At 45.1% G+C, this 27,966-nt stretch overlaps 1 protein-coding gene across 1 annotated transcript in view; it reads right to left on the bottom strand.

Moving 5' to 3' along the window:
- The window catches only part of CAPN13 (calpain 13), a 54,269-nt gene extending 28,766 nt beyond the window's left edge, over positions 1-25,503 (bottom strand). The window contains 6 exon segments of the mRNA XM_082357364.1: positions 5,234-5,367; positions 10,507-10,533; positions 10,537-10,622; positions 11,781-11,859; positions 20,634-20,674; positions 20,677-25,503. Coding sequence (XP_082213490.1) covers positions 5,234-5,367; positions 10,507-10,533; positions 10,537-10,622; positions 11,781-11,859; positions 20,634-20,674; positions 20,677-20,830 — 521 coding nt within the window. The 5' untranslated portion in view covers positions 20,831-25,503.
- Between the last annotated feature and the right edge of the window lie 2,463 nt (positions 25,504-27,966).

Below are 27,966 nucleotides of genomic sequence, written 5' to 3'. Positions count from 1 at the left end.
GAGGGAAGATATATGGGGACATATGTATATGTATAACTGATTCACTTTGTTATAAAGCAGAAACTAATACACCATTGTAAAGCAATTATACTCCAATAAAGATGTTAAAAAAAAAAAAAGATCCACTGTTTCCTGTTTAACAACAGTGGTAAGTATTGGCTGTGTGCAGGGTACCTTGCTAGGCACTGAGCGTTCACAGATGGATGAGACCCTGTTCCTGCCCTCCAAAAGCCCACAGTCAACAACTGTGATGCTCGCTGTGGCCATAAGCAGCCTCTATTCTTACTCTGTGCGAAGCTTGACCCAGAATCCCCATTCCCATCCTCAAAACTAACCCACTCCCCCCAGAATCATCAGGGAGGTGATGTCACTGAAGGTAACACAGGTGAGGGTGAGGCTTACATAACACATCCCCAAAGCAAACCACCTAGAACTCTCAGACCTGTTCTCCAAAATGCCTCTTCCGGGACTTCCTTGGTGGTCCAGTGGTTAAGACTCCATGCTCCCAATGCAGGGGGCCCGGCTTCGATCCCTGGTCAGGGAACTAGATCCTGCGTGCCTCAACTAAGAGCCCACATGCCACAACTAAAGATCCCATATGCCACAACTAAGAGATCCCGTGTGCTGCAATGAAGATTCCGCATGCGGCAACTAAAGATCCTGAGTGCCACAACTAAGATCCGGCTCAGCCAAATAAATTTTAAAAATAATAAATATTTTTAAAAATGTCTCTTCCCACCCTCCCATGGAGTTTCTGCTTCTGGACCCACACCCTGAGAAATGCCCTGTCTTATTGCCCTATCTTGCCCTCCTCCCAGTTCTCCCCCCGTCACCTATTAGACAGGCAGATAGTCTCCAGATTCAAGAGTCAACCTGCTCAGCCCTACTGCTGGCCTCCCCTCTCATGAGCTCTCCTCTCGGGCGGGAGGCTGAGCTTTTCAAGGCCCCCTTTGCTCCTCTGGGGAATGGGCTCTTGCGGTCGTGCTGCCAGGTGAAGCGCGCACAGCATGGGGAGAGGGTCTGGCTGGTGGAGGTGTGCTTGCTGTGAGCACGATCAGGACAGCAAGTCCACGCTCACCTGCTTCTACCGCCACACTCGTCCACCCCTCCACAGCAGCGCTCACCACCCACATGCTCTCCCCTTAGAAGGACACGTCGGGCTGCTTTGCCTTCCTTGGGTGTCTATTTGCTGTGAGAGCGCGTGGATCACCTTGGAACAGAGAGGAAGTAACTGGGGGTCCCGGGAAGGCTTCTGAGAGGTGGCACAACTCTGAACTGAGTTTTATCCAGGTCCGGACAGTGGGACGGACATCCTGGGGAGGAAGGATCAAATCAGGGAGGCTCCAGAGCCAGAAGAGCGTGGTGGAGTGGGGTTGATGATGGACTGACTGGTATTCCCGGGAGAGAGGGAGGATGGATCACTCACACGGAGAACCACTGAAGCAGGGGCCAGAGGAGGTCAGATTTGTTTTGAGAACTCAAGTTCCTGTCGATGGGGTGAACTGGAAAGGTTCCCATGGGCTCCTAAAATATAGGCAGGGCAAACCCACAACAGCATGGAGCTGAGCCAGGCCAGGCAGGAGACCCTGCCTCTTGGTGTCAAAGCTGTCCAGTGGGCATGTTCCAACACCGCCTGGTCACTCGGGCCTCCAGCCGGGACCTAAGCTTTCCTGTCCCTGATGGGGAAGCAGAGGCCAAGCCCCATACAGGTTGGTAGCCGCAGGAAAGCTCCAGCTGCAGCTTGCTTTCTGGTGATGCAAAACCACGTGGGGGTCAGGCGTGGGTCCACCCTGCTGCCGCCTCTACTGGGGCCCGAGGCCTCAGACAAGACCCCTCCCGGTCCTCGGCCCTTCACCTGGATCAGCTCTGGGGCCCCTCAGACACCCCTCTCTCACCATACTTCCACCTCTGCAGTTCTCTCCTCCTGGGGTCCCCCAGAATTCATGTAAACTCACTTCAGCAAATACAGATCAAGAAGCTGCTCTCAGCAGGACACCTTCCCAGGCACAAACACCATGGACAGCTTAAGAGAGTCTTGCGTTAATGAAAGCAAAGGATCCACAGAACCCAAGGGCCATTCTACAGGAACCAGGTGGCAGATGGATCTCAACTTGTTATTTAACTCGTTCTAAACCTTATGTTTCTGTCTCTCCCTCTCTCTGACCAGGGTTGTCTGGTATTAGACTCTTATCTCTGCAGTGTTTTTAGTCAACTGCAAAGCTTCCCTTTGGTCACGATCGTGCCTAGGTAGGTCTCAGCGTCTGACTCACTTGATTTTCCACATGTTTTCTGGCTCTGGGTCCTAGATTAAGAGGACTTTGCTGAGGGTGCTGGAAGATCACCAAGACTAGGGTTCTGGAACCCATTCCAGAGCCCACCAGCATGACCTCCCATGTTGCCACACCCCCTTCTGGCTTCAAATAGAGCTTCACCAGAGCCACACCAGGAAAGCAGCTGTTGGCTCTGCCCCGTCACTTCAGGGCCACTGCCTCAGTGTCTGCGGGCCTCGTCTGATGGTCTGATGTCATGCACCCCCCCACCCCACCCTCTGCAGTCACCACAGAGACACCCAATGCAAGGGGAGGGACCCATGGCCAGTGCCCCCCTCTCGGTGTCTTCCACAGCCTTCTCTCGCTGCGCCTCCACGATGCCCACGAAGCCTGTCCCGGCAGCAGCGGGGTGTTTAGACAATGAGCTCTCCCTCTCTGCTTTACAAACACGAGCTCAGAGATCCTGCTCATGCTTCAGGGACAAGTCAACTCTTCCTAGCTCCCTTTGCTGCCAGGAAATAGAAAGGGAGGGAGAGAGAGCCCTGTGTTCGCCACACCTGTCACTACGCGTGTCACCTGAACCCAGGAATTCTGAGAGCGCCTTGTTCTCAGCCCTCGGCTTCAGCCTCATTTTGGGGAAATGTCTACGTGCCTGGCAATGATATGAGAGAGGGAAGAATTCAGATGTCAAATCGGGATCCAAAAAGGACGCTGAAAGTCTATAATTCTGAGCCACAGAGATTCCAGAAAGGATGCTAGGCAGCTTACCAGATCTTGTCTCCCACTCTCCTATTTTATGACTTCTGGGGAAAAAAACCCTGCAAACAAAGATTTTTTTTCCCTCCACATCTGACTCACTTGACCAATTCATTTCTGACTCCCCAGCTGCAAGAATGGTTGAAAGTTTGGGATCCACATGTTCACTGGGTATTGCCTACACCCTTGGAGGGAAAGAGGACCATCTCCACCTGGACAGGTGGGTCCTCTGTGCTCGTGCTGTGGTCCCTCTGTGCCAGACACTGAGTTCCAAAGAAGCAAAAAGACAAATCATTTTCCTCTAGGACTGACAGTATCAAGAAATGATGGAAAAGCACGTGACTGGGGAGGACAGACCTGATCCCAGCTTGGCCTCAAACACGGTGTGACCTTGGGCAAGTCATTTCACCGCCCACCGCCCCCCCCACCCCGAGCCTCAGTTTCCTCATCTTTCAAAGAAGGTAGGGTTTGATGCTGACAGAGGCTCCATCTAGCTCTGATGGGGTATAATTCTATTTGATTTCCTCCTGCATTCTATAACCCCCTTCTTTGGATGGAGGGGAAAGCTTTTAAATAGCTTTGGAGTTTGAAACATTTTCTCCTGCACTAGATTTCTTCAGGCAGTGGAATGTGGATTCTGGGTCCAGTTTCTCATTTCTTTTCAAGCTGAATGATTGCTTTAGGTCAGCTGTTAACAAAATCGGGTCAAAGTCATCATTTCATCTGCGAGCTTTCTAATTCTCCAAGTGAACTGCCATGCTCCCCCCTTTTAATAAGGAAAAAAACGAGGCCCTGGAGCGGTGAGCACTGAATCCACCCCGGAAAGATAATGGCAGTGTTTGCATAAGTAGCTTAGAAGTGAATTAACCTCCCCAAACATATGGATTGCTTCATCCACTCGCCTGTTTTCTGGGCTTCATTCTCAAATGCTAACGACCAGCTCTTCCTGACACTGGAAATGAGCAACAGCTTTAGTTTTGCACAAGCTGGCTCAAAAGAAAGAACGCACAAAAAGAGCCCTTGAGATGTGCCTCCAGAAGGACAGGGGCTGGGGTAGTCTGTGGGGTCGTAACCACTCCACAGGGCCCAGGATTGGATGGGGCGGGGTCTTCCGTCTTGCCAAATGATGTCACCTGGTCAAACGACCAAAAACCTCAGGAGACTCAGGTTAATCGCTTACACCTGCCATCATATCACTATTCAGAGACTTGGCTTCCCCATTTGTCATTATGAGGCATTGGTTAGGAAGATCTTTGGGGAACCTGATTCCAGGACACTCTCCACTATTCATTTTTCTCCTGAAATGTGTGGTCCCCTGACCTTTTGTCTCCTAGCATTGATTTCCAGCTCTGATGTGTCCCTCACTTGTGTGGGTCTTGATGACAGCGACCTCTTACACACACACATACTCTTGCACACCCCACCTGAGCTGGCGTGAGCGTCTCTTCCAGCGCCCAGCACGGTGCCCGGACTATGATTAAATGCACCATACACATCTGCTGAATAAAAGCAACCCAAATTGTCTAAGTGAAACAGGTGACTTGGGGAGTTTGTAAGTCCTCGAGCTTGTTAATACCAGAAGGTAGTCCCTGACTCACGGTGTTTGGACCATATAATAATAAGCAGCTCCCGCCCTGCCCCCAGTCATAAATGCAATCTCACGGTAGCCACACCAGGTCCCCACGTGTCCCGCCCGGGTCACTGCTCAAATCACTCCCCCCCCCCCCAATATCTCCTCTCTCTCTTCTGAAATCCTACCCATCCTTCAAGGCCTAGCTCAACGCCACCTCCTCTGTGCAGCCCCAGCTGAGTCTCTGTGAGTCAGAACTGCTGTCTCTCTCCTCTGCTCTCTCTCTCCTCTCAGCAGACTTTGAACATGATACTACATTTTATTTGGGCCTATACACCAGCCCTTACAATAATACCGTTGTCAGTGCCCATCTCTGTCCAGCTCTGCCCTGCCCACCCCTCGCCACGTGTCTCCGGATCCCTCCACTGGCTCCAACTGAGCCTTGCGCACAGTGATTATTTACAGAGGATGCCCAGCGAGGTGGCAAAGGCTCTGGAGCTCCCAGGGGCATCGCGTGCATTGAGCAGAGCTGCCAAAAGCCTTAGCGCTGGCTGGTGGGGAGCATCAGTCAGGGCAAGTGGCTGGGCAGGCAGGGCCAGCATCCAGGGCCTGGGCAGAGGGGCGGGCCCATCCTTACCTGGCGCAGGCTTTCTCCAGCAGGCTCGGCCAAAACTCTTGTTTGTTGCGAGGATTAACAAAGAAGTACTCATTGTTCAGGACAGGTAGGCAATCGTCAATCACCACTTCCACCCACTGGCCACACTGCCAGAACTGGAGGAGAGAGAGAGGAATATACACCCTAGTAGAGTTGGGGCAGGAGGGAGGTGCTGGCCCCCCGACCCAGGCCAAAAGATAACCACCATCACCACTTGACCACCACAGCGCAACAAGGAAGTCTATCCAGACCAAAATCCCAGCCCAGGTTGGCGGACAGGGGACAGGACTGTCATCTCCACTGACAGGTGAGTCACAGATCAAGTTAATCAAGGAAAATACAGCAGGGAGGAAGGAGTCTTGGGCTCTAGCTGGACTTTATGGCTAACTCCTGCCTCACTTTGGCAAGTCCCTTGTGAGATTCAGGCACACTGAAGACTCTCCGGGTACATCTTGTATACAAAATGGCAGTAGGGGGAGCAGATGCTGAATAGCAAAGGAGAATGGGAGATACAGAGTGTCGTGACGGGGAAGGAGAGCCTTTGGGGAGCTGAAGGCTTGAGAGAGGAGGCAGGATTCCAGCAGGTGGCGAGGAGCAGGGAAGGCAGCCCAGAAGCGGCGGCGACAGTGTGGGCGGAAGCCTGGGGGCCGAACGGTGAGGTTGCTCGGGAGGACTGAGCACTTACAGGCTCGCCCTGGGCCTCCTCTCCTCACGTCCAGCCGTCCCTGCCAGCCGAGCAGCAGCCATGAAGCGGGCTGGCACTGTCACTGCTAAGAGTGCAAAGGAACCAGATGCTCCTCTCCAACACAGAGTGCTTTAATCGTCAGCATTCAACTCTTAATGGTTCACCCGGGGGCACTGCCAAATGAGGATAATTGATAACAAAGCCAGCTTTTTGGAGTTGGTTTGCTGGTCTCTGGATCAGCAACAGGGCTTCTGGCTCCAGGCCTGCGTCTTGACAAGACTCAGGCAAGCCTCCGATAGCTGGGCTTGGAGTAAAGCTGGGTGGATGCAATCCATCATCTGCTCGGTGGTGACAGGGAGCCTGGCCCACAGCTGGATGTCCCAGATGTCGGGCTTTTGCATACAGATGAGGATGCACTTTCGAAGCAGGGAGGGAGACCAAGACAGAGATGTCAGTGGAGACAAGACAAAGAAGATGTCCTCGCAGTCTTTAATGAACCAGCGCACTGGAGCTGGTGTTGCCCCAGCTGTGGATCTGCGTCCCGACTACAGTAAGATGCACAGGAGGGTGAGTCTGGGAGCCAACAGGGATGCTATCACAGTGAGATCGTGAGACCTGGCTGAAGCATCAAGGAAGCTAACTCTAGCTCCTTGAAGGAGGATACTAGAAGCACAGACCCATCTGGATTTTGGGTGTAATTGGATAGCAAAGTGGAGTAGGCGGTATCCAGTCAGTGGAACTGTGCTCCAGTCTTGGTTTTGTCTTTTTGTCCTGAGCAATAGATATTGGATAAGACACTTAATTCTCTGTGATTCAGTTTCCTCATCTGTCAAATGGTGGTAAGAGTAAGAGCTACCTCCTTCTGTGATGGGATCAGATGAGTGTGTGAAGGTGAGATCACAGTTTTGAAAGTAAGAACTGTTTTTCGATAGGCTTTTCGTTCAGCACTTAGGACAGTGCCTGGCACACAGTAGGCCATAAAGAATGAGTGAGTCCTGGCTTGAACGAGATCCTCTTGTTGGTTCTACCCTCACTCACATCTTCCCACACCAGTAATGCTGACCAGACTTGTTCTCCCTATACATAGGGAACCTCAGATAAGATCATCGTTCCCAAAAAGGATGAAAATGGCCTGACTGGTGGTCAAGAAATGAGGCCACCGATCTGTGTTTCCTGGTTCACTGCTCTGGGTGAGGAGGGCTGGCACCTGGATAATGTCTGCACCCTTCAAGAAGCTGGCTGGTGCCATTTAGACAGCACCCAAGTGTCTGAGGGAAACCAGAAGTGTTTTGGGCAAAGCATGCAAGTTGCCCAGGCACTGGGCCCTTTCCAGAGAAGAGTGCCCAAGCTCAGAATGATGAGATGTACAGAGGTCAGCACTTGTAGCTATTTCTGGGGAACTGTGGGACTATCTTCACCACCCAGAAGGGCAAAGCATGTCCAGCCTGGGCCTCAGTTTGTCCTGACTACCTGTCACCCCACCAACACTTGTACCCTTGAGGTGAGCCCAGACACAGCTAAACACTGCACCCTCTGGCTAACTCCTCAGTGTGACCCTTGGACCAGCAGCATCATCTGGGAGCTTGTTAGAAGACCTAGCATGCAAATAATTGGACTTCAGGAAGAGAGAGCAGGATAAAGAAGGACACCCAGAAAAAATGGAGGGAAACAGCTGAGCAGAAAAAGGAGGCAGGTCTTCAGAACGAAAGTGCTCACTGAATTCCAGGCAAGATTAATCTTGCCTGGAATTCATACATCTGGACATTTCTAGAGAAATTTCTGAGCCAAGGAGAGAGATCGCCTCATATAAACTTGCAATTTGAGAGAATATGTCGCATACAAGGTCAAGAGAATAGATTAGCATTGGATTTTTCTTCTGTAACATTGGGGAAGGTACAGACAATGGAGAAATGTTTACAGATTCTTGAGGAAAAGGAATGTAATCCAAAAATCCTAAACCCAACCGAAATATTGTTCTTAAGTAAGAGCAAATGAAAAATACTCATGTAATCTGAGGAAACTATTCAAGGAACTACTCCTACCAAATGTGGATGAAATTAGAACAAAAATCTTAAGAGGAAATGAAGGCTGAAAGAAACAATGGTGAGTAATGAGTTTTGAATATGCTTTGGACAAGAAATATACTGGTAATGTAGTGAAAATGAAATTGATAGTGAAAGGATGAGCAAAGATATAATAGGGAAATGTAAGTAACAGGAAGCTGGAGTAGCAATGTGAATATCAGATAAAGAGGAATTCAAGTTCAGAAGCATTAAATATAGCAAAGAGGGATATTGTGTAAGCTTTATTGCAACAACTGGAGAGCAAGAACATAAATATTTGGGCACCAAAGAATATAGCAGGAAAAGTATAAAGCCAGAACATGAGGACCCCTCCAAGCTATAACTTTGGGGAAGAACTTTAACTCACTTCTTTTAGAATATGACAAATCAAACAGACAAAAAATAAGCCAAGATAGAAGAGATAATTGCAGATTATACAATCTGCAAATCAGAGAGCTTGATTCCATATATCAGGGATATATTATCTTGGATAATATATACTCTTCTCATATGTCCATGAAGCAACTATAAAAACTGTTGTGGACCTGGCCATGAATAAAACTTTAATAATTTCCCCAAATGTGAGAGTTTATGAATTATATTCTCTGATCATCATCTAATAAGTCTAAAACTCGACAATCAAGAGATGATCCTCTATAAAACTTAATCAAAACTAAAAACATCATAAAAAACCTAAAAACATATTAACTTAAAATTAATAAGACATTTGATATTAAAATCGATGGATACAGATAAGATCTGCGAAGGAAAATTTTAGTCTTAAATCTTTTATCATGAAGAAAAAAAAGAAAGAATATTAAGTGTATAGTTTCAGAAAACAAAAAACCAATAAAATTGACCAAGAGAAAGTAAATGGGAATTAATAAAAATAAATTGAAATTAATTATATGAAAATCAAAACCCTAAAAGAAAAAGAATAGAAAGAACAATGAAAATTGAAAGTTGAGTCATTCAAAAACCAATACAGTAGATTGGTTGGATTAAGAAGAGCTGGATTAAGAAAAAAAGGAAAAATAAAAATATAGTTTAGGGATTAATAAAGTTGACTTAATCACAAATTAGAAGAAATAAAATAAATTTTCAGAGAATTATATAAGCAACTTTGGGGCAATAAATTTGGAACTACAGAAGAAACAGTTGGTTCTCTTCGCAAAATATAAATTTCAAGAATTAACTCTAGAAGAAATAAGAGGCCCAAGCAGATCAACAGCTATTGAACACGTCAGAAGAGTTTAAGAAATCATATTTAAAAAGGAGATAGGTCCAGATGATTTAACTATTGCCTATTTTACTTTTAAAGAACAGATAATCAATGGTTAACAACCGTTTTACAAATTATTTCAGATCAAAGTAAATCTCAATAGGTTCCTATTAAAAAGCAAGCATAACTCCATAGTAAAAACAACAAACAATGGGAAGCCAATTCTACATGTGATATAGATGTAAAAATTCTAATAAAAATTTTAGCAAATTTAATCTAACAGTGTTTTTAAAAGAATGACAAACCAGGAAAGTACGTCACTAAAACCAAGAGACAGCAGGATTTTGCTTGTCACTCTTATTCAAAATTGCAAACTTCTAATTAATGCAACAAGGCAAAAAAGCAAAATAAGCTCTATAAATAGTAAAAGGAGAGACAAAATTATCTTTGTGGATAGTATTAGATAACTAAAAAAAAAAATCCAGACACTACTAAAGAAAAAAATTAGAACTAATAAAAGAATTTGGTAAGGTGGCTAGATACAACTTAATATAAAACAAGGAATAGCTTTCCTCTTTTTAGCACCATCTAGTTAGAAAAATCATTCATATTAGCTACAAACTTGTAAAATATCTGAGAATACATTTACCAAGAAAGGTATAGCATGAATATCAAAACATAACTATAACATTTTACTGAAGGGCATAAAACTAGTTCCAAATAAATGGAAAGATATACCATCTTTTTGGAAAGGAATAACTACAATAATAAAAGTTTGATTTTTCCAAATTAATACATAAATTTAATGCTGCTCTATTCTGTATCACAGTGGCTTTTCTTTTTAAATAGACACAATGATTTAAAAATTCTCATAGAAGAATAAATGTGCAAGAATCACCAAGATAAAATATTTTTGAGGCAAGGATAATGAATAATGAAGGAGAACCTATGCCACCAGATATTACAACTCATTCTAAAACTACTGTAATCAAAATAACAAGATATGGCATGGGAATAGACAGACAAAATCTCAATGACGTACAGGGTTCTTGATGAATGACTCTTTTCTTTTGCTGATTGTTACTGCCATTCTTTACATTTACATGAAAACATTTTAACTCTCATCCTCCATATGTGTCATCAGGTCACGAGCCAACACAGAGTAACTAACACATAAGTGTCTCTTCCACATCTCGGGCTGCCAGACCAACAGAACTTTCAAGACGGTCGCCTTCCTGTGCTCACAGAGAATCCCATTTAAGGAGCATCCCAGCAGCACACTTACCGGAAAACGGAAAATCCCCGCATATTGTTATGAAAAGCTTTGGTCCATTCGGATCTTCTGCAGGTGCTGTGGGTTCTGTGTCAAGGAGCCCAGTGCTGCCAGGAAGCAGCAATCTCCTGGGAGGGGACATAAGCCATGAGAGCTGACTGGACACAGCTGGAAGCCCCATCCCATGTACTGCACAGAGTCAGCATACCTCCTTCTGAATAATGTATTTTTTTCTGTCTGAGAGAGGAGAACTGGAAGAAAGATTCACTGGGTTCAGTTTCAAGCAAAATAGAGAAGGTGATGGTAGTGGTTATGGAGATAGTGGTAGTGGTGAAAGGGGTGATTGGGGTAGAGGTGGTGATGGGGTGGTGGTGGTGGTGATGGGAGTGATGGGGGTGGAGGTGGTGATGGGGTGGAGTAGTGATGGGGTGGTGGTGGTGGTGATGGGGTGATGGGGGTAGAGGTGGTGATGGGGTGGAGTAGTGATGGGGTGGTGGTGATGGGAGTGATAGGGGTGGAGGTGGTGATGGGGTGGTGGTGATGGGAGTGATGGGGGTGGAGGTGGTGATGGGGTGGAGTAGTGATGGGTTGGGGGTGGTGGGGGTGGTGATGGGGTGATGGGGGTAGAGGTGGTGATGGGGTGGAGTAGTGATGGGGTGGTGGTGAAAGGGGTGATTGGGGTAGAGGTGGTGATGGGGTGGGGTAGAGGTGGTGATGGGGTGGAGTAGTGATGGGGTGGTGGTGGTGGTGATGGGAGTGATGGGGGTGGTGGTGGTGATGGGGTGGAGTAGTGATGGGGTGGTGGTGGTGGTGATGGGAGTGATGGCGGTAGAGGTGGTGATGGGATGGAGTAGTGATGGGGTGGTGGTGGTGGTGATGGGAGTGATGGGGGTGGTGGTGGTGATGGGAGTAATGGTTTTACCGAAATAGCAGATACAAAGTATCTAGCACAACCTTGCAGAAGTTCAATTAATGTTTGCTTCCCTGATGCTTCTCTCTACTCAGTGCTCAGATTAAACTCTGTGTCTATTTGCTCATTTTCTTTGATAACTGCTCTCCCCAAAGGGCTCTGCACCCCCACTGCTGAGCCGACTTCCAGGCTGAGGGTCTGGGCGTGCATAGTCCGTCCACAGCAACACTGAGGGTGCCAGCCTTGCCTCCTCAGAAGATGGGGCAGCATTCTGTGGGTCTGGGTGGGCACTGCTCTTGACCACCCCCTACTCTGAGGCTGACTTTGGGCAGCCTGCCTCAATCCAGGGCTGGGAAGGAAAATGTTGAGTTCTTACCTGCCTCCCCCTGTTGGATGTCAAAACTGCTCGCACCTTCCAGGATGAAGTGAGGCTCTGATTTACCCTTCAATAAATCCTTAGAAAAGAGGGAGAAAAGCCATAAGCATCTTTCATTCCTCTATCTCCCAGTGTGCTACCCAAGACATCACTCTCCTTGTCTTTGAGGGGTAGAGGTTACTTCTTAAATAGGTGTTTAAAATCTGAGCTAGGAAAGCTGCCCTCATTCTTCAGGTTTTATTGCTAACAGCAAGGCAGATGTCAAAAGGGTGTATCTGTAACTGACCAAATAGGCAATAAATGCATAAGCAATCTGTGCCAAGAGATAAGGACTCAGGATCCTTACATCAAATGATCAGCCATCCTGGTACCAAAAGCACTGTTTCATTGAGAGTTTATAAACAACCAAAAAAGAATAGGATGCATTTATTAGAGGAAACTTTTATAAGCATAACGACGCTTTCCTTGTGAAATGTCATCTCTCAGAAGTCAGCGTAGACATTCTGAGCTCCAGGTTCAAGTCTAGCCATGCGCTGTACAGGATAGAGGATGTGCATTACTCAGGTCTTTGTCCACTCCCTGGCTAACACACAGACTGATTCTGGAAGACCCCAAGCAGCCTCTAGGTTTTCCTGCTACCAGGAGCCCACACGATTATCCTCAGCATCTTCTCTGTGCATCTCTTCCTGGATTTCCACTGCGTGGATTTGAATAATTTGGTAACTGTTCCTGTATCATTTCTTTTCACATTGACAAATAAGTTCCCAGAGAGCAGGGTGGCAAAGTAGATTCATCTACTCAACAGCCATGAACGTGTGGAGTCCTGTATCTTGTGAGACCTGTCAGCCCTTCGTATACTGCCGGCCAGTTTCCTGGTGGAGCCGCCAAGGGGCAAACAAAGGCGTGCGTGTCTGCAAACAAGTCAGCCAGCCCACCTCACCAGGTCTCCTCCCACCATCTTCTCTGCACATAACCAGCCCTCTCTGATGGCCAGGGCAGGGCGCTCAGCCCCAGGCCCTTGCGATGGAGGCATGCAGCTGACCCTCTGCCCTACCCTTGGCTGCTCAGAACTCGGGGTCTCTCCCAACACCAGCAGGAAGGGCAGCTCTCCGCAGGGCCCTGGATGGAGCGACTCTCCCAGTGTCAAAGCAACTTGGGGCACTTCAGTGGCTTTAGCTGTCCCCTCACCTTCTACTGGAAAAGGGAACTCAAGGTCTCAGTGGAGGCTAGCTGGAGAGCCTCCACTCAGGAATTAAAGAAGAGGGTGGGGCCATCAGGTTTTTGGATGGGGTAGAAAAGACAGTGTGGCTCAGCTTTCTTGACCCAGCACAGCTGTAGCTTCTTCGTCGTTTACCCCTGGTTTACCCCCATGATGGGCAGAGGAGGGGTACGTGTGCTCAGAGTGAGGGAACCGAGCCTGGTGTGGAATCCTGCCTGCATTGTTCCCTGGGTGACCTTGAGCAACTTTCTTTACTTTGCTGAACCTCAGTCTCTTCATGTGTAAAATGGGAGTCAAATGAGAAAGCCATTGGTGCCCTGGCTGCTGTTACCAAACCCTTGCCGAGGACTAGATGCTCCATTCGCAGTGGTCGCCCGACAGAGCTGCAAAGCAGGAGTCTTTGCATTTTACAAAAGAGGAAGGATGTGAAATACTTAGTGTAGCATCAGACGAGGGACCTGTTCAATAAATATTGATTCCCTGCTTCTGTAATATTTGCAAAATTAAAAAGACCACACTCACGGATAAACCCAGCATCTCAAAGGCATTCATTATTAAACGAGAGAGAATAAAAACGTGGATAACACAGTCAACTTTTAGATATTAGAAAGACAAAAAGAGCCTCACAAACATAGGCAGAAGGAAATGATAAACAGAACAGCTGGTGAGTTACAAAATAGAAACACAGCAAGATCAGTAAAGCAAATATTGAAGACATTGTATTTGGGGAGAAGGTTTACTTAGACCCAACCTTTGGCTAATATGCTAGAGAAACCCAAATAAAATTAGAAATAGAAAGGAGGTTTTAGCAGTATAAAAACATGACGTAAAATTCTATACTAATCAGTTTAAGCATACTGATGATTTTCTGACCAGAATTAACATGGCCAAAATGATCCAACTTGGTAAATAACCTGAAAATCAATAACCTTGAAACAGTATTTTTAAATGATCAAAGAATATCTCCCTATTATCTCTGTCAAGGCTTCTAAGTACACAAAATTTTCTTGCTGAGTTCTCTCAAACTTTCAGGAAATAATTCCTGTGTTGCTTACAGTTTCAGTGTTTAAAAAAAGAAAGAATCCTGCCACCGTTTATTTTAAGAAGTTAGCACAGCCTGGATGCCCAACCTGAGAGAGAGAAACACATACGCGCGCGCACACACACACGTACACACACACACACACGTACACACACACGTACACACACACACGTACACACACACATACACATACACACACACGTACACACACACATACACATACACACACACGTACACACACACGTACACACACACATACACGTACACACACGTACACACACACGTACACACACACGTACCCACACGCACACACACACGTACACACACACACGCACACACACACGCACACACACGTACACACATACACACACGTACACACACGTACACACACACACACACACACACACACACACACACACACACACACCACATCACAGACTGATTTCATCTATGGAAGTATACTGAAATAAATACCTGGCAAATGAATCAACGATAAATTACACGACTAACCCACTATCATTAAGTAGGGTTTGCCATAGAAGTGCAGGATGCCAGGATGGTTTCCTATCGGGATATCTAATGGTATAAAATACCATTTACATGGGCCAAAGGAGAAACAGTTGCTATCTTTCCAATAAATGCCTTGAAGGCATTTGATAAATGCACAAATTTCTGATTTACCAAAATAACAAAATCGAAAATGAAAAAAACCAAAACTTTAGTTAATTAGGAATAGAAAGATACTTTAATTTATGAAAATTAAAGGATAATTATTTCAAATAAAAAATCAATTGTCAACATCAAATTTATGGGCAAACACTAGAATTGTGTGCATAGAAGTTGGGCACCAAACTAGCATTTTTTATCTCCTGTCCTGAGCTGCCTGTTCCTTCCTCACTCTGGGCTTTAGAGGGGTCCTGGGTGATCCAAAAAGAGCAAAGGTAGAAGGAGACAGAAATTATACCCAGAAGCATTTCAGTCTGCCGGGCTGACTTTCTGAGACCAGGCCCACAGAGAAAATAGATCAAGATGGTTGGAAGATGAAAATCCCCTGGCTCTGGGCAGGTCCCCTGTCACTAGGTGGGCTGGGCACACCAGGGCAGTGAGAGAGTGTGGTAAGGCTGGTGATGGGCAGTCTCTACCCCGAGTGTGACTCAGAATCACGCAGGAGCTTCGCAGACATGGAGACTGCTGGAGGCCGCCCCCCATGACCTGGATTTAGTAGGGCAGATGGAGGTAGAGTTAAGGATCCACACAGCTCCTCAGGTGATTCTGAGGCCCAGCCAGGGCAAGGAGCAGGTTCAGAGAGGTTGAGTGATTTACCCTAGGTCCCACAGGAATCAGGCTGTGCATCAGGCCCTCCGCTCCCATAATGCCTTCCCCATGGCCCACACCGGCAGGCAGGGTCTTCAGTGTTTTCTGACTCTGTGAGATGGATTGGCCCTTTGAGGTCTCTGCAACATCATTTGTACAGAAGGAAGCTGTGATAGTTCATTTTATGTGCCAATTTGACTGGCTCATGGGGTACCCAGATTTTTGGCTACACATTATTTCTAAGGAGTGTTAGCATTTGAATCAGTGGACTCAGTAAACAAGATTGCCCTCCCTAACATGGATGGACATTATCCAATGTATTGAGGGCTTGAGTAGAACAAAAGGTAGAGGAAGGGAGAATTCACCCCTTCTCTGCCTGACTGCTGAGCTGGGACATTGGTCTTCTCCTGTCCTGGGACTGGGAATTACATCATCAGCCCCCTTGGTCCTCAGGCCTTCCCACTTGGACTAAACTACACCATCAGCTTTCCTGGGTCTCCAGCTTGCAGATAGCAGATCTTGGGACGCCTCAGCCTCCATAATTATGTGTGCCAATTCCTCACGATAAATAAATCAATAGGATATATCTATATAGTTCCTGTTGGTTATGTCCTATAGGAGATCTCGACCTCTCCCCCTCCTCCTCCCTCTTCCCCTCTGCATCCACACCCATAACCCATATCCGAAGTGGTACCGAACCAGGCACTGCCCTGCAGTTGTCTCTGGAGGTGTCCCTTCTAACACGGCATCACTTCCTATGTTTTGGACAGTGATTCCTGTGTTCTTGTCAAAGGCTCCTCATGCCCTCCCCCAGATGGTGTGCTGCTCTTGGATGAGGAAACACCCGGTTTAGCGTGTTGGTCTTCAGACACAGGCCCTTTCAGCTGGTGGCCAGAATTCAGGCTGGGCCAGGTGGCAGCGTCACTCCCTTTTCTATTTTTGCTAGAGAACTTTGCTTTATTGGAATCAAAGTTCTTTGGCTCAGTGGCAATTGGCTGTTGGCGTGCTCTCTTTCTGTCACTTTCTGCTACCTGTTGCCTTCACAACCTACATTCAGAGCTCCACTTTGTTAACCCCTTCCTTTCCGGAATAACTCATGCTGAAACCAAGGTGAATCATTTATAGCAAATGATCCTTTCAGAAACTCTGCTCTGGCTACTTGGAAGATGAACATCGGTGTCTGGGTAGGCAACACTTCATTCTGGGATGGCCACAGGCCAAAATCCACAGTGGGGCTGGGTGCTAAGTCCTGAACATGTTTTGGGCCCCCAGCCCATTCTTCAGTTGAGAAATGAACATGTTTTTCACTAAAGAATGGGGACAAAGATGAAATTTCAATCCCTCAGTCTGACACAGCGGCAACTCTGCTGTGAAGATCTACGTCTACAATTCTGTGTCTTCCAATATGGTAGCCACAAGCCATATTGGCGACATACATTTAAATAAAATAAAATTAAATTAAATTAAATCAAATCTTCAATACCTCAGTCACACTAACCCATTTCAATTGCTCAATACCAACATGTGACTAGTGACTACTGTACTGGCAGAAAGGACAGTTCCATCATTGCAGAAAGTTCTATTGGACAGTGCTGATCTACTAAATGAGGATAATAATATTATCTACCTCATAGGCTGTTATGGTAATTAAATGAAATGTTGTATGTAAAGTGCTTAGATTAATACCTAGCATAGGTACATGATTGATAAATGGAATTTGTTATTATTCATGAAATAAAATCTTTAGAAGAAAGTGACTCTAAGTGCCAAATTCAGTTCAGGGAAATATCACATAGAGTCTCCAGGTATAAGCGTAATTCTCAGCACTGTCTCTTGCTGAGGCTGGTGTTGCAGAAAGCATAGAGGAGGATGAGGAGCTGGATCCTTTCAGTGCCATTTGCTCCAGGCACAGTCACAGGCATTTCCAGAACCTGACTGCCTGCTGGTGGGGGGAGGGGAGGGTGTGGGGAGTGGGTTACCAATTCCTCAAACCCAGAAAAGCTGAAGGAAGCAATAGAAGGAGCTTGTACAGCAGCAAAATGGATTAGGGTTAATTGTTAGAGAGAGGGAAGATAAGAAGGAGGAAGAGGTAGGCAAAAGGAGAGAGAGAGAGAACATGAACTATGGGATGCGAAGCAACTTTTCTTCTTCATGGGGCGTAGAAAGCTGAGCCTAGTTTCATGCCCCTGACTCTTGCATTGTTGTTGAACCTACCTAGCCTAGATGAGTATGCGAGGTAGAATGATATCCATGATGGTTTAACAGTTGCCTAGAGTATGAAGCTTTCCCATTATCTAGAAAGGCCTAGAATGCAGAAATGGCCTAAGGAGCCTTGGTGCCACCTCAGCCATTATATAATTGAAGTTTAGGGGATGCCAGTCAGGCCTCTGGTCAGGCACTGAGCAAGCTTTAGATTGGGAGGCAACCTTCTAATAGTGATAGGCGGCAGAATGTGCGAAGAAAAGCACTATGCACACTCCCGGCCAGGCTACCCTGGCCTCCCCAAACGCTTTCCTCTGACCCACATTTCTCCTTAAAAGTGTTTGCTGAAATTGGCTGAAGACTGAAGATGCAATGACTGGACAGTGAAAGCCCAAGAAGTCCCAGAGGATGGCCCCTGGGGCTGCTACTCTATGCCATCCCTCCCAAATTAGTCAGAGTAAAAATAGCTAGTGTTTAGTAAGTGCTTACAATGTGCTAGACAATGTTCTAAGTATTGTCTTCATTTATTCCTTAAAATAATCTTGTTAGGTACTGGTACCATTTTTATCCTCATTCTTTTCACCTATAAAAATGGAAAGAAGGGCAGAAGATAGACAGGGATTGATTCCTGTTACCCAGACAAAGTAGGAGATTCTATTGGTGCACAAGATATTATTAGCAGCAAACAGGAGCCTAAAATACATCACGAGCTTATGATGAAGCCTTACAGAAGGCGATACAGTTGTGGTGTTAGGAATATGTCTCAGAGCCAGACTCCAGGGTTCAAATCCCAGCTCTAACACTTTAGGCAGGTCACTTAATTCTCTGTTTCTGTTTCTCATCTGTAAAATGGGGCTAATAATAGTACCTACTCATAGAGTTATTATGAGGATTCAGTGAGTCAAAGCACCTAAAGCCAGGCCTGCCATGTGGTCAGCACTATCTAAGTGTTGGCCATTACAGGTAGGATTGTTCCATGCTGGCTGGAGCTTCTCTTTCAAGGCTCTTTTTAGTCGCAGCTGTGAGCTGTGGCAGTTGAGGACGTCACCATGTTTAAGGGGTGACTACATCAGCTTTCTCCTCCACCATCTTACTTGGAAAACAGGTCAACTCAAGAATTCTCTATTATACATGTAGAGCTTGAAACCCATTTCAGGTGCCTGTGGACAGAGTCATTCATTCACTCACTTATTCATTCACCCAAATCCTAACAGAATCCCGTGGGGCACACAATCTTATGTGAGGAATAGTACAATATGTGGAGTCAGAAATTTTAGTTTAAATCCTGGCTCTTTCCCTCACTAACTGTGTCACATTGTGCAAGTCACATCACCCGTCTGAACCTGTTCTCTCATAAAACTGGGAAAGAACGTGAGACAAAGTAAGAGAAGACACATGGAAAGCTCTGGAAAATACTATACAAGCGTAAGTGCTGCCAGTTGTGATAAGGGATACAAAGAGATACGACATATCCACATATACATTTTAAAAGAAATGTTGGAATGAAAAATGACCCCCTGGTAGAGCTTTTGGATGGGTAAGCTTTCGGATGAGAAGAAGAATGGGAGTAAAAAGTATCTGGCCCCTGGCTGCCTCTATTTTGGGTTCCTGGAATGATTCTGTGTGAGTCATTTCATTTCTGTTTGCCTCAGTTTCTCCTGGACCTCAAAAGACATCACAATTTGAGATGTTGCTAGAATTAGAGAATAAAAAAGTCTCAACCCTTTCTAAATAAAAATGTTATAAAAATTCTTTAACACTATAAATATGATCTCACATCTATTGCTCAGTACCTTGTGAAAAAAAAAAAACATTCTAAAAGAACCTCATCTGAAAATAACAAAGGGAGAAAAATATAATCCTTCCAAGCTTTAAATAGAGTTCTCTGCTCAGCTCTCCGTAGGAGTGAAGTCCAGAAGTAGGGAGTCATTGTTGGGGACTTACTGCCTCTGGATGGTAAGATGGATTCTAGAAGCTTGGAGCACCCTCATCTTAACTAAGCAGCATCCTAAGCCCCACCTGATCCCCACTCACCCTCCCCTTCCCCAAAGCTACAAATTGGTCCTGAGTTAGGACAAGAGTTCTTACCTCCAGAGTTTCCGTCTTGTTCTACGTCATCAGAAAATACCTATTCTGCATAACCTAACCTGGCTTTATTGAGTGTGTTACACAGAGTGCTTGGCCGTTCATTCACATTCAGTAATGCTTGCTGATATTATAATCATTAGCTTACTAGACATTATATTCTTTCCTCTTATTCTAGGTTCTGCTGGCTGCTTTTGGAAGCATGAACAGGAGGTTTGAGCAACAGGGCCCTCCAAGTGGCCCTTAGCCAGGTCCTTTGCATCAGTGAAAATGATATTATGAGAATGCTTAGTGGGCTGAGAAATTTCCCTTGGAGCTTCATGCCCTGAAACTGAGATAGTTCTAGAAAAACCAACAGGGCTCACCTGGCTTCAAGGTGGAGTTAGTGGTCGTCTACTGGGGTGGGGGAGTCAGGGGGTTTGAATATTGCCATGAAATACCTCCCTAATTTTATAGCTGATGTTTACAACTCTTTTATAGGTGATCAGCCTTTACAAGATTGAAAATACACATATACATGACAGAGGCAAGGCAATTGTTGAAATTCATCCTATTGTATAAGTGACTGACATGTTATCTTCCCTTCGAGTAAATTCTAATAAGGAAAGAAAAAAGATAAAGACCGTAATACCTGACAGAATAAAGAATGATGAAGACTGACAGAGGGGCTCATTTACGGAGATTGAAGAGACCCCACAGCTACTACTACAATCCTCCTACCCATGCATTCCCATTTTTAATGTGGGAATCCTAAGGCATGTAATCTAGTGACATGCTGTCTTAGAACTGGGATCCTGCTTCCTGGTACAGGGTCATTCCATCCCACTGTGGATACAACACTATAGCTGAGGGACCAGATGAACTTCAGTCTCCTTCCAGTTTAGTTTGGGCCAGCCCTGAAAACCAGGTCTCAGGCCCGTCATTTCAGGGGGAGGTGCCATGGGAGGCACCATGTCAGAGGGTCCAGGAGCTAGAGAGGAGGCTCGCTTACCTTTGGCCGCATCCAGCTTAGGCTGGAGAGGTTTTTCCCTTGAGCAGCTGTAGACCTATGGAATAAGTCTCAGCAGGGAATGTCTCATCCTCAAACAGCAGGCCTCTGTTTAGGCAATAATCCCGCAAGGAGTAAAAGTCCTGTTGCTTGAACTTGGTGATGGGGGTCTTGGCTAGAAGTTCCTGGTTGTGTGCCATGACTTTTCTTGGAAGAGGTATAAGGTCTTTCCCTTTCAGTGAGAAAAAAAGATATTTTTAGGGGCAAGCCATCAAGTCCTTTGCATCATTAGATGTGAACCCTTGAAAGGCACTCAGATGTCCCCCACTTTTACAAGTGAGGAGACTGAGACCCAGATCAGTGCTGTCCCTGGTGACACAGCCAGTTGGTAGGTGAGCCCAGACTACAATCCAAGCATCCTTCCTTGTAGTTCAGTTTTCAGTCTGTGGTACTGAACAGCTTCTCAGGATGCTCTTACGTGCGTGAGAGACTATTCATACATTAATGAACATTTATTGAGTACTGACTTTATACCAGGTACTTTTCTGAATGCCGGCAATCCAAAGATAAATATGACATGATCTTTATCCCCTGGGGGCTCATTATCAAGTGGGAAAAATAGATTAGACATTTCAACAACTAGCTCTCATTCAACAGAAACGGTCTAATTAAAAATGTGTACAGAGTCCTGTGGATGGATATAAAGAGGAGGAGCTAGGAACTGCCAAGGAGTGTCTGGGGTGGTTCTCCCACAAGCAGTGACATTGGAATTGGCCTTGAGGGAAGAAGAATCTGCCAGGTGGAGAACTGGCAAGTAGGTTAAGAAAAAAAAAAAAAAAGTCCCTCCAGGTGCCCTGAGTAGCTAGTACATGGAGGACCAGGAGCTGGATTGGAGAAGTCATGGGTGTTAGAGGGGGTGGGAGGGGCTGGAGAGTCAGTGGGGTGAGGGTTGGGAGTAGAGAGTTTTGGCAGACAAGGCCAGGCCAGGAAGGTAGGTTGGAAAGTTGGATTGTTTTCGTTTTATACCCTGCAAGCACTTCAGGGCCACTGAAGAGGTGGATTATGATCCAATCTGTGTATGGGATTGTGGAGCAAGTTGGAGACCACACAGGGGGATGGGGAGGGTCTGAGACAGGGCAGAGGCTTGGAGGCTGCTGCATATTTGTCCACGGGAGAGACAGCATTAGAGCAGTGGTAGTGAAGATGGTGGAGAGACAGATTCCAGAGTCACTTTTTAGGTAGAACCCGTAGGATTCGATGATGAATATAGGGGCGGGAGGTTGAGGATGTGGGGGAGGAAGAAGAAGAGGCAGTGCAGTGAACAATCAAATGAGCTTTGAAGTTTGCTCTCTGCTCTCACCACCTACCTACCAGTTCTGCAATAGTGCGTTAGTATTCAAGCCTGTGAACCTATCTCTCCACCTGTATGGATTAATGATACCAACCTCAGAGGGTTTATTGCTGTATTAAATGAGGTTGGACCTAACAGACTGAACAGAGTGACTGGCAAACAGTAGCCACTCAGTAAATGTTGGCGCCCTAATTTCTCTAAAGAGCAGTCAAGGTAGCCTGGGTTTTCTTGTCCAGGAAGCCACAGGGGTGTAACTGATGCCATTTACCAAAATATGCATCACATCCTCCATCTGCAAGGCAAGCTGGCTTGGATCTGAATCCTAATCCACACTTACTAGCTGTGGGACTTGAAAAACCTCCTTAGCCCATAAAGTCGTGCTTTTCAGTCTTCTTTGACCAGGGTCTATAAAGGTGACACAAAAGACCGAAAGGTCCGTATGTCCTATCCATACCCACTTCACAGCGAAAAAGGAATCAGGTAATGCTAAAGAACTGGAGAGGAACATGAAAGAACAACTCATAAAGAAAGAATATGAGCTTACAATCAGGATCTCGGATCACAGAAAAAATATGCAAACTTAAAAAATAACTTACAATTTTCTTACGATTAACATATAATAGTAGTATGTTGCAAATTATTTAGATAACACAAATTCATCGGCAAAATAGCACCAATAAGTATCATTGTACACACATATTTGGAGGGAATGATGCATACAATTATCTAGCAAAAGAGATAAGAATAATTTATATTTGAACTATTAGGTTGGACCATATGAAACTGTCATTTTTATAGGTCAAAAATGGTTGAATATAGTCAGTATCATACGGTTTAACCTAAGGTAAAAATGATTGAATATGAGCAATTTCCTTTGGTTTAGCCCAGTATGATATATACAGTTCTTCAATCTAGTTCTTGGAAAATAACAGGTGAAAATATGTCAGTGTACCTCACCACTCCCTATAGGGTTAAGAGGAGCACCTACAACAAACTACATAAATAGTGATAAAGCTGAAATAACAGTAAGGTATCGTTCAAGAACAAGAAAATGTTAGTAGAAATTGGCTGCCAATTGAAGACAATGGCAATGACACCTGATAAGGGAGAGTTGTGAAAACTGTGGGTCCACCATCTGTACACATACTTAGGGATAGCGGAGCCAATACCGCACTGCCAAGCCACCCACCTACAATTACGAGACTGTTATTAAGCAGCCCTTAACTGCAGGTAAAAAGGAGTCTGAACAGTTTGGCTTGACTTCTCTATCAGAATCTTGCAAAAGGGCCTTATATTTGGGGATCAGTTCCCAGGCTCATCTGCAGGTCCCCCACTGCCCACCACTGGCCAGTGCACCAGCTGACTTTAGGAATTCCCCTTCTAAGACTCACTTCCCTCATTTGTGAAATGGAGATGCCATTAATATGCATGTTATAGAGTTGTTGGAAGACTCAGACAAAACCATGCCTGTCGAATACTTAGCACCGTGACTGGTGAGCAGAAAGCAGTCAATCAACAGTGGTTATTAGTATAATTAACATTCTTATCATTCTGGCCATGAAAGGATGGTGCAGAAGCCCCACACCCTCTAAGAGGAGGACCTGCACTTATGAATGACAGGCCAGGCTCAGAGGGGCCTGCAGGGGTGAAGGCCAGGGGTGGGACATCAGACCTGTGCCCTCAGCTCTGCTACTGCTCTGAGAGCTCGGAAAGGAAGGAGAAGGCTCTGGGGGACAGGAGGCAGGTCTGGGTGTCCACTGCTGGAGGAGGTGGTCTGCTGCTTTGGGAAGGAGGAGAATCTTGATGTGGAAAAGAGAAGACAGGCTGGAAAGGCAGCCTCCACCTGCACAGACCTCACACCTACTGGGCCCACCTTCTTGCTCTCCAAATTGCTAATGGCTTTACCAGGGAACAGCCTGTAGACTCACTTTCTCAGGCAGGAAGGGTTTACATAATTTGACAACATCTTGCTTGTGTGTGCAGCAGAAAAGGCCAAACAATTTTCCCACCTGTCACTTTGGGGAGGGCTCTTTGGCTTATTTCTTTCCTTCTATGTCCTACTCGCCTCACTTTGCAAAAAAAAACAAAGGCAGGAGAAGACTCTGCTCTCTTGATAAAGAAAGAAAGATAGAAGGTCTACCTGATATTCAGGATAAAAACCAGTCTTGCTGCTGGGGTATCTCTTGGGTCTAGTGAGAAAAATGGCACAGGAGGAGCTAGAAAAACGGCAAAAAGAGTTGATATCAAGTTATTTTTTTAAATTGAAGTACAGTTGATTTACAATATTGTGTTAGATTCAGGTGTACAGCAAAGTGATTCAGTTATATATATTTATATATATATTAGATTCTTTTCCATTATAGGTTATTATAAGACATTGAATATAGTTCCCTGTGCTCTACAGTAAATCCTTGTTGCTTATCTGTTTTACATATTGTAGTTTGTATCTGTTACTCTCATACTCCTAAATTTATCCCTGCCCCCTCCCTTTCCCCTTTGGTAACCAGTTTGTTTTCCATGTCTGTGAGTCTGTTTCTGTTTTGTATATAGATTCATTTGTATTAATTTGTAGATTCTATGTATAAGTGATATCTTATCACTTAATATTTGTCTTTCTCTTTCTGACTTACTTCACTTAGGATGATATTCTCTAGGTCCATCCATATTGCTGCAAATGGCAATATTTCACCCTTTTTTATGGCTGAGCAATATTCCATTGTATATGTATATATCTTCTTGAACCATCTGTTGATGGGCACTTGGGTTGCTTCCATTTCTTGGCTAATATAAACAGCAGTGCTATAACAGTGGGGTACATATATCTTTTCGAATTAGAATTTTCATCTTTTCCAGATATATGCCCAGGAGTGAGATTGCCAGATCATATGGTAGCTCTATTTTTAGTTTTTTAAAGAACCTCCATATTGTTTTCCATAGTGGCTGCACCAATTTACATTCCCACCAACAGTGTACAAAGGTTCCCTTTTCTCCACACCCTCTCTAGCATTTATTATTTGTATACTTTTTGATGATAGCCATTATGACCAGTGTGAGGTGGTACCTCATTGTGGTTTTGATTTGCATTTCTCTGATTAGTGGTGTTGAATATCTTTCACGTGCCTGTTGGCCATCTGTATGTCTGCTTTGGAGAAATGTCTATTTAAGTCTTCTGCCCATTTCTTGATTGGGTGTTTTTTTTTTTTGATATTGAGTTGTATGCAGTTTGTATATTTTGGATACTACCTGTTAAAGTTCTTAAGGTGAGAACTGTGTGACCTAATGAATCAAGCCTCAGAACTAGGATGAGAAGCAGGTAAGAGGTATATAGTTGGTGGTTCAAACCTATTCTTCTGCTCCCATCAGTGTCTATAAAATGAGTTTGATTCAGTCCTTCCCTCTGTCCTCTACTGATATGGGCAACTGTGTTAGTCTGCTCTGGATGCAACAAAATGCCACAGACTGGGGGGCTTAAACAACAGACATTTTCTTCATCACAGTTCTGGAGGCTGGAAGTCTAAGATCTGGAAGTCTAAGATCTGGAAGCCAGCATGGTCGGGTTCTGGTGCAGACTTCCTTCCTGGCTTACAGACGGCAGCCTTCTCGCTGTGTCCTCACGTGGCAGAGAGTGGCAGAGAGAGAGGGGGACCTCTCTCTCTCTCATTTTCTCTTCGTATAAGGCCACAGGCCTATTGGAGTAGGGCCCTAGCCTTATGACCTCGTTTAACCTTAGTTACCTGTTTAAACGCCCTTTTTCCAGATACAGTCACATGGAGGGTTAGGACTTCGAACCGAATTTGGGGGAAACACAATTCAGTCCACAGCAGTGACTAACCCCAGGCTGTACAAACAACTCTCACGACCCCAGCTGCATATTTCAGGGAGTGTGTGGATCAAAGAGGACCTGGGGGCCTACCAATACTTAGATCTTAGTATCTTTGGTCTGCCAGCACCTCGTGCCAGGCCTGGCACACAGTAGGTATTCTATAAAATTCTTATGAGTGTTGGTGGAATGAATGTCACATGTCAACTATTCTCAAGCGTGTTCTGTGGAGAAGCCTCCATGAATAACAAATTATGAGGTCAAACTGTTTTGGAAAATATTTCATATTGAATAGACTTTATGAAGATTCACAAAAGACTCCAAGAAGTCCTTCAATAAAGAAACTAATTTAAGTTTGCTTTCAGTGTTTCAGACATATATAACCAGCAAGTCTTTTTATTGGAAAGTTCTTATTAATGTGTGGAGAAGATGGACAAAAGTTAAAAGACCTCAGAAGAAAAAAAAAGCCCCAAAGTTAAATGACTGCAGAAGATCCCAACTCAAGTCCTTATTCTGCCCCTTAATAGCCATATGAGCCTGAGGAAGTTTTTTAAGCACTTAGAACTTCAGTTTCCTCTTCTGTCAAATGGGTACAATGATACTTTGTTGAAAAATAAAATGAAAAATATGTGGGAAGGGATTTAAATAATAAAGCATTATACAAAGATATTATTTATTTCTCTGACTCCAATAATCTTGTTCTAACCTTTCTTGTATTGCTCCCACTCAGAGGTGGATAGTTGTTAAGAATACACAGGTGGGGGCTTCCCTGGTGGCGCAGTGGTTGAGAATCTGCCTGCCAATGCAGGGCACACGGGTTCGAGCCCTGGCCTGGGAAGATCCCACATGCCGCAGAGCAGCTGGGCCCGTGAGCCACAATTACTGAGCCTGCGCGTCTGGAGCCGGTGCTCCGCAACAAGAGAGGCCGCGATAGTGAGAGGCCCATGCACCGCGATGAAGAGTGGCCCCCGCTTGCCACAACCTAGAGAAAGCCCTCGCGCAGAAACGAAGACCCAACACAGCCATAAATAAATAAATAAAGAGTAAAAGAGAGTCAAAAAAAAAAAAGCTAAGACTACACAGGTGGATGATCCAACTACTTCTGCCTGGACACAAGATTAAGGGCATTTATCCCACAGACAAGACGCCCCCCCCACACACACACACACAATTGTGTTGGTGTTCTACATGGAAATTCCAGACTGGGTTATCTTTGGAAATGGAGAAGATAAACATGTATGGGTGTGTGTATAAATGCTCTTACAAATAACTTTTTTTTTTTTTTTTGAAGAGTAGTCATCGTCCTCTCAAGACAAGTGAGCTTCAGACATATTTAAAAACAGGATTTTTTTCCCCCAGTGGGTCTCTCAGTTAATAGAAATCTTCCTAAGGATGGTTTAACAATAGGTAACCAAACTCTTTAAACTATACAAACCAACACATTCTTTAATTTTTAAATTAGGCCACTTTTGATACATATAAGAGAATATGTAAGCTATATAGGTTATAAAATATCATAATCTCATGAACACCCATGAGCCTACCACCAAGGTTATGAACTTACCAATACTTAATGAAGGTACCTGTGATTTCCTCCCTGATGCCACTCCCTCACCTCCCCCAGAGGAGGCCAACACCAGAATGTTGTGTTTATCATTCTTTTGCTTTTATTGAAAAATAGCTTTATCACATATTTATGCACCTCTACATTGCCTTGTTTTAATTTTGCTTGCTTTTCAGCTTTTAAAAATTATACAGGAGTTCCAATTCCTTTATGGCAATGTAAGAAGCCCCCTATACAGCCCTCCTCTTGAGCTGATTATAGCTATAACCTCTGGAAACAACTACCTGAGAATCTGAAAACAAAGGCTGGCAAATCATATGGGGGAGTCAAAACTTGGAGAAGAAACAAGCACGAAGGTGAATTTCCAGGTCTTTGATATTTGTCTCTCACATTTTTGCCATGAGGGTGGGCCCCAGTCATGAAGTGGCCTGGTGCAGATGACTGAAAGAAACCCTGCCATCTTTCTGGGAAAGGAGTTCCTACAGACCTCGGGGGAGAACACCAGGGGAAAGAAGCAGAGTAGAGAGGGCACCAGAGAATGAGATCCTCTAATTATGTAAGTAAACTTGCACAAGTCTTGGCCTAACCCACCTGTATTACA

Source organism: Balaenoptera borealis (assembly GCF_965194805.1).
Source record: "Balaenoptera borealis genome assembly, chromosome: 15".
NCBI classification, from domain to species: domain Eukaryota; kingdom Metazoa; phylum Chordata; class Mammalia; order Artiodactyla; family Balaenopteridae; genus Balaenoptera; species Balaenoptera borealis.
The sequence above is the reverse complement of the archived record's forward strand: the minus strand, read 5'-3'. Positions and strand labels throughout refer to the sequence as shown.